General features: G+C 35.6%; 3 protein-coding genes across 3 annotated transcripts; 1 reads left to right on the forward strand and 2 right to left on the reverse strand.

Annotated features, from left to right (window-relative positions):
- Window positions 1-458: 458 nt before the first annotated feature.
- On the reverse strand, window positions 459-578 carry CBG26132 (the record flags this gene model as incomplete). The annotated part of the gene is made up of 1 exon (XM_045244432.1): window positions 459-578. The coding sequence occupies one exon, from the start codon at window positions 576-578 to the stop codon at window positions 459-461; it is 120 nt and encodes a 39-aa protein (XP_045098230.1).
- Window positions 579-1,402: 824 nt separating this feature from the next.
- On the reverse strand, window positions 1,403-5,132 carry CBG03637 (the record flags this gene model as incomplete). The annotated part of the gene is made up of 5 exons (XM_002647051.1): window positions 1,403-1,463; window positions 1,914-2,501; window positions 2,558-2,627; window positions 4,330-4,988; window positions 5,050-5,132. 5 exons carry the CDS (start codon window positions 5,130-5,132, stop codon window positions 1,403-1,405), a joined length of 1,461 nt encoding a protein of 486 aa, XP_002647097.1.
- On the forward strand, window positions 2,969-3,448 carry CBG26133 (the record flags this gene model as incomplete). Its single annotated transcript, XM_045244433.1, has 1 exon — window positions 2,969-3,448. One exon carries the CDS (start codon window positions 2,969-2,971, stop codon window positions 3,446-3,448), a length of 480 nt encoding a protein of 159 aa, XP_045098231.1.
- Window positions 5,133-7,557: the final 2,425 nt, after the last annotated feature.

Here is a 7,557-nt window from a genome sequence, read left to right on the forward strand (position 1 = left end):
TAGTAAGCGATTAATCGGTACTGTAGGGTAGAGATTATAGCATGATTAGAAGAAAAGGATAAAAAGAGAATGAAGGTTGAAAAGTGGATGATAATAATTTTGAAGCAAATATTGGAAATCAAGTAATTTCTCATTAAAAAAGAATACACACGGGCCTGCAGCCAAAGAAAATTAAAAATCCCATATTTGTGGGGATGAACGTTGCAATTTTGAAACAGTAAACCGAATATTAAGATGAACAGGCCTTCCAACAGTTTGAGTTCGAACTTGACCGCAAACCTCTCGTGTGTTCTCTATTAGATACCTTTTTCCTCCTAGTCCCTCTGAATCGCCTGCATCTTCCGCGTTTAATCCTTTAAACAAGATATTCCAATCTGAGACCTTTTCCAAACGCCCAAAAATTTGTAACGACTGCAATTTGGGAAAAAATCCTTTTGTCCACAATTTGAAGAATCGATTCAAATCGCGAAGCGAGAATTGAGTTCTACGAATCCTACAACGTTCACATTCAGTATTAAAAGCTCATCGAACTTTGGGTTGTGAGGATAATAGAAGTCTAGTTCTTTTAAATTGGCCATTCCTATATGCTGAAAGGATAGGCTCTCTTGAAGAGGGACACCATGCAATATGACATTTTGAACATATGGTAGAAAAACTCTCAAAATATTTTGAGCGTTTTGGATGTCTCGTTCGTTTGGTTCAATTTTGAAACAACTGATAATAATATTCCTGAGTTTTGGGAACGTATTCCGAAGTGATTGCATATCGAACGTTATCGTTTCAATATAAAAATCGGCTTCATAACTTTCACATCGGAAAATCGAGCAGATACGTTGGATGCACTCTCCTATACTCTTTTTTTGAGAAGACCAAGTGAATGCTGTATTTGTGAAAATAGGGCCAAATTCTTGAGATTTTTTTTGCGTTGATACATTAACTTTGACAGGAATATCATCAATGCTCTTCATTTCTTTGCCGTATTCGCCCATTTTCCACTCGAATAGCTCAGTAACGTTACCAAAATCCAAATATATATCAGGCCAAACCTGCATTTTTATTCGAGCCTTTTTCAGCGGCAAACAAAGAGATTGAACTAGTGAAAGTGACTTCGTTGAAGTGAATGAATAGACAATTCTGAAATGGAATACGCTAAATGCTACGAATTCAAACCTTGGAGGAGATAGACTCACATTTCATGGTGTTCCATAGTTTTTAGAACTTTTGAACAAATATCATCAGGTAGACGGCGGAAAGCAAATTTCGAGTTGGACATATCTAGCAAAAGAAAGAAATTGATAAAACAGAATGCATTTATTAGAAAAAAGAGGAAGGACCAGAAATAGATAGAAGGAGAAAACAAGAACATAAAATCTATAGAGAAGAGAATGCTATTGATTTGTTGTCAATCAATAATATCGGGTCTCGAGTGGAAATAGGGAAAACTAATGAGCGATTGATCGGTACTGTAGATTAGATAACATAAAATGATTAGAAAAAAAGGATGAAGAAAGAAAAAATAAAGTAAAGAAATGGATTGTATTAATTTTGAAGAAAATAAAAGATATCAAGTAAATAGTTTGATATTTTAAAAATAGATAAAAAGTTGAATGACATAAATTTTGAAGCAAATATTGGAAATAAAGTAATTCGACAATGAAAGATCACATATACGGACGTGCAGCAAAAGAAAATTAAAAACTCCATATTTCTGGGGATGAACGTTGCAAGTTTGGAACAGTAAATAGAATAGAAACATTCATTCGAAAAGGTTGAAATCGAACTCGAGCGCAAAATCCTTGGCAATTTTCTATTATGATTTTTTTCCTCCTTCAGCATCGTCTGCTTCTTCTGCGTTTAATCCTTTGAACAAGACGTTCCAATCTGAGAAGATATTCCCATGAACCAAGAAATACTTTAATTTGGGATTGCATCCCTTCGTCCGCAATTTAAAAAATCGATTCAAATCAAGAGGCGAGATTTTATCGGTCCGATTGACATATTTCTCAACATTGAAAGTTACCAGATCATCAATCTTCAGGTTTCGTGAATAAAATAGATTCAGACTTTTTAAATTGGACATTCCAATGTGTTGAAGGGAAAGGTTCTCTTGGAGAGGGACACGACGCAATCGGACATTTTCAACATCAGGCAGGAAAACTCTTAATAGTTTTTGAGCGTACACAACTTCGTGCTCTTCCTGTTCATCAAGAGCACCTACTATACAAATAGTTCTGAGTTTTGGAAAAGTGTTCCGAATTGATTGAATTTCATATTGAGTCATTCTCATATGAAAATCGGCTTTATAAGCTTCGTATCGAAAAATTGAGCAGAGAATTCGAATGCACTTTCCTAACGTCGTTTGATGATTCGACCAGGTAAATCTTTGAGATTCGTCAATCGGTTGAAATTTCGTTATTTCCACATAAGCATTGACCGGAGTATCATCCAATTTCTTCAATTCTTTGTCATTTTTTAGCATGCTAAACGTGAAACTTATAGAACTGGAAATTTCTGTATGAAATTTTATTTCCGTGTGTTTTCTCATTGTTATTCGAACCTGTTTAAGAGGCAAACGAAGAGATTGAACCATTGATAATGTCTTCTTTGAAACGAATGAGAAAGCGATTCTGAAATGTAATATAATGCACTGGACACAAATATTTTAGAAAAATTCTTAAAACCATGGACCCCCATGAAATGTGAGTTTTTAACAAATGCTTGAATTCGTTTCATTGTGCATTTCGTTTCATTTCATTTCAGAATTGCCTACACATTCACTTCAAAGAAGGCTTTATCATTGGTTAAATCTCTCCGTTTACCGCTTAGAAGGGCTACAACAAAAATTGGATGGCCCAGTGTACGCTTGGTCTTTCGTGACATTACTTTCGTATTCAAGTATAAAATGGGTAAAAATGATGAAGTCATGACGACTCTTGATGATATTCCTGTCAATGTTGATGTTGAATTAATGAGATTCAACCCGATTCCCGAATCTAAAGCATTCATTTGGTCAAATCAAGGAAAGAATATAGGAGAGTGGGTTCAACATCTCAGCTCGATGTTCCGATGTGAATGTTATGAAGCCATATTTCATATCTTTAATACACGGTTATACATTCAATCACTTCGGAATACGCTCCCAAAACTCCGAAGAATCGCTATCAATTGTCTCATAAATGAACCGAACAACCAAGAAATTCAAAGCATTGAGAATATTTTAAGAGCCTTTTTACCTGATGTCAAGTGTGTCCGATTGCATCGTGTCCCTCTCCTTCCATTCAGGAACCTTTCCATTCATCACATTGGAATGACGAATTGGAGAGAGTTGATTTTAGAACCGGATCAAAATCTAAAATTCGACGATCTTTCAACACTGAATGTTGGAAGCTGTACTATTTTTATAACTCAATTCTCGGTTCGTGATTTGAATCGTTTCTTCAAATTGTAGACAAAAGGATCTTATCCCAATTTGCACTCATTAAACATTCTTGTGCGTCTGGAAAATGCCTCAGATTGGAATACCTTGTTAAAAAGATTAAACGCAGAAGAAGCAGACAATTCGCAAGAACTAGTAGAAGGAAATAAAAAGTTTATAATAGACATCTCTCGAGGAGCTTGCGCTCAAGTTTTAATTCAGCCCGTTGATATGTGGGCTTCTGCTAGAATTGAAATCTCGAAATTGCAACGTTCATCCCCAGAAATATGTCGGTTTTAATTTTCTTTTTCTGGATCAAATGTACCTTCTTAATTTTCAAATTACCACTTTTTAACTTTCCCTTTTTCTCTTTTTATATTTTTCCAATAATCATGTTATATCTCGCCCACTTCACTTCTCTTTTTTCTAACAAATTGTTGTTATTGAATCTAATAAAATTGAATCTAATAAATGTGTTCTAATTTATCAATTGATTTTTCTTTCAGATATGACTGAATCCATATTTCCCTTCCGACTGATTGTATCTGAAAAATGACTCGAGTGATCTGGAAAAGTCTGAAAATCAACAATTTGTAACAAAAGTTACGACAAATATATATATTTCGTTTATTCGGAGGATTTCAAGAAATAAGAAGTGACGGTAACCGGGGAAAGAAAATGAAAAAAAAAAACGGGCTGAATTAAAACTTGAGCGCAAGCTCCTCGAGAGATGTCTATTATAAACTTTTTATTTCCTTCTACTAGTTCTTGCGAATTGTCTGCTTCTTCTGCGTTTAATCTTTTTAACAAGGTATTCCAATCTGAGGCATTTTCCAGACGCACAAGAATGTTTAATGAGTGCAAATTGGGATAAGATCCTTTTGTCTACAATTTGAAGAAACGATTCAAATCACGAACCGAGAATTGAGTTATAAAAATAGTACAGCTTCCAACATTCAGTGTTGAAAGATCGTCGAATTTTAGATTTTGATCCGGTTCTAAAATCAACTCTCTCAAATTCGTCATTCCAATGTGATGAATGGAAAGGTTCCTGAATGGAAGGAGAGGGACACGATGCAATCGGACACACTTGACATCAGGTAAAAAGGCTCTTAAAATATTCTCAATGCTTTGAATTTCTTGGTTGTTCGGTTCATTTATGAGACAATTGATAGCGATTCTTCGGAGTTTTGGGAGCGTATTCCGAAGTGATTGAATGTATAACCGTGTATTAAAGATATGAAATATGGCTTCATAACATTCACATCGGAACATCGAGCTGAGATGTTGAACCCACTCTCCTATATTCTTTCCTTGATTTGACCAAATGAATGCTTTAGATTCGGGAATCGGGTTGAATCTCATTAATTCAACATCAACATTGACAGGAATATCATCAAGAGTCGTCATGACTTCATCATTTTTACCCATTTTATACTTGAATACGACAGTAATGTCACGAAAGACCAAGCGTACACTGGGCCATCCAATTTTTGTTGTAGCCCTTCTAAGCGGTAAACGGAGAGATTTAACCAATGATAAAGCCTTCTTTGAAGTGAATGTGTAGGCAATTCTGAAATGAAATGAAACGAAATGCACAATGAAACGAATTCAAGCATTTGTTAAAAACTCACATTTCATGGGGGTCCATGGTTTTAAGAACTTTTGAACAAAGATCGTTAGGTAGACGGGGAAATGGAAATCTCGATTCGGTCATGTCTGGAGAAAATGAATCAACCTCGCAGAATGTATGTATTAAACAAGATGTGGAAGAACAACTAGCATATATAGAAAGAAAAAACAAGGACATAAAATCTATAGGACAGAGGACTCTATAGATTTGGTGCTATGCAATAAAGGGTCTCGAGTGGAAAACGCGTATTTAAAACAGGTACGACGTCAAGTGCTGATTGTTCTCCTGGGGAAAATGTGTGCAGAAGAATACAGTTTTATATGCCCACCTATGTTTCATCACCTACTGATCTTTGGAGTGGACGTTTGAACATTTGTTGCAGTATTGCTGAGAACTTCTTGTAATTTGTCGTCCTTTGTCTGAATTTAAAAAAATTAAATTGAAATCTTCCTGGAATTTCGGAATTTCGGAATTTAGTAAATTCCTCTTTTTTTTATTTACCGATTTCCTTAAGTTCTGAACTTTTGTCTTCATTCAAATTTCCATGCTATTTTTGAAAAGTCTAGTGAGCTCATTAAAAAGCATTGAGTACACTAAAAGATAAAAGTGCAAAAATTTGTTTTTCAAAGCCATAGAGAAATGTCTAGATTCCTAGAAAGACAGGTGATATTCAAGTTTTTCCATAGATACATATTTTTAGATTTGCTAGAAAATTCCAAATTACAGAGGTTTCTATTTTTGAAAGATTCAAAAATATTTTAAATTTTTGTACAAGCTGAAATTCTTTGAATTTCAAAAACCTTCACGAAAAAAGCTTAAAAGTTAGGAGCATCCATTTTTCTTAATTTAAAAAAAATCTAAGAATCTAGAAACTTTCAAAATTCTAAGCCTTTAAGATCCTACTATCATTACAGAAAATTTTTGGAATCTTGGTTTCAGAATTTTTTAAAATATAAAATTCTGGAAATTATGGAAACAGTTCCTTGATTTTCTAAAAAAAATAGTACCATGTTTACAAAAAACATGAAATTTTGGAATCCCAGCAATGGAACAGTTTCTGTATTTTTCAAAAAATAAAAAAGAACTCAAATGTCTCGTAAACTGGATTTTTAAAATTCAGCAAAAAATTAAATTTTGGATCTGTCCCCAAAAACCGTCTCTAAAGAAGACGTGCACTACTCTGAGCTCGAATATCTCGGTTCCTATAAAAGATATCAAAAATCTGTCAACTAACAAAATGTTGCTGATAATGATGATAAACATTTTATCAGTTGACCACTTTTTGATATATTTTTTAAAAATCGAGATAATTGAGCTCAAAGTGCGCGTATCGAATGGGCTTCAGTTAGGGCATTCACGGTAGATCCTTAAGGCTCAAAAAATGGTTTGGTATTTTTTTTCAAAAAAACTGAATATTCTTTTGCAACCCTCACACTCATTTTCTCCTCATGAATTCCTAGGTGTTGATGTGTATTACCTCTAAGAACAACTGGAGCATTCGACCTCTCCATTCCTACCCCATTCATTTTTCCTTTGTTCTTTTCTTCCTTTCCGCCAGATGTGACTTTTCTCTTCCCTACTTTCAAGCATCTTTTTCTTCTTCTTGGAAAAAACGTAATTCGAGAAGTGTCGCGGAGTCTCAGGCTCAGTGTTGTTCATTTGGCGCCAAATGCACCGGGCACCGTGCCACCCATGGCGTTCGGCAAAAACAGAAAACAACTGGACGGGGGACATACATGTGTTCTCTAACTCTCTCATTCTCTAGCTCTCCTTGCAGCTCCAGTAGTTTTTGTTTGATCTCTGTCCCTCCACGGAGCTCTGGCGCCAGAGAAGACGGGGTTGAAATTTCTCAATTTTTTGGTGCACGCGCGCGCCGCGGCGCTCAGTGTCATATAGACAAACACGGCTTGGCACCCACACGGGTCCCCCCTGGCAACAAGTAAACAAACCGTCTGACACTCTCTTTTTCCATTCCAGGTCGCCTCTCGGACATGGATACATTATGTGATACTGAGAGAGTGTGCTCGTTTCTCCTGTTGTTGAAATATTATTGGAGCATCTTCTTTTTTTTTGCGTCCTCTTCCTGAGCATTGCGCGGCCAGGAGAGGAGAGAGAGAGAGAGGAGAGGAACTGCTCCATGGGAAAATGGCACACTCATTCGGTTTTTGAAAAAACTTTCCATTTTCAATGGAATTCTTATGTGATCATCAGGACCTGCTTTAAGGTGACTAAATTTCTCATAAGTTTTGATAGAGCGCATTTGCAACAAACGGTCACTGAGTTCATTGATATCCTCACAAAACTTTAATAGAATGCGATCTCTTGCGGCCAGCTACGAAGACGCAAATTCGGCCGACGACCAATGGAAGTGAGTGTTACATTTAAAGGTGGTTTACGGTGAAATTTTTTATTGCATCAAAATGTGCAGAAATGCATGTAGATTGACATAAAAATAAAGAAAAAATTCAAAAAAAAATTTTTCGGCGAGAAAAACGCATCGAAAAATACG

Source organism: Caenorhabditis briggsae (genome assembly GCF_000004555.2).
Source record: "Caenorhabditis briggsae complete genome, chrIII, whole genome shotgun sequence".
Taxonomy (NCBI): Eukaryota; Metazoa; Nematoda; class Chromadorea; order Rhabditida; family Rhabditidae; genus Caenorhabditis; species Caenorhabditis briggsae.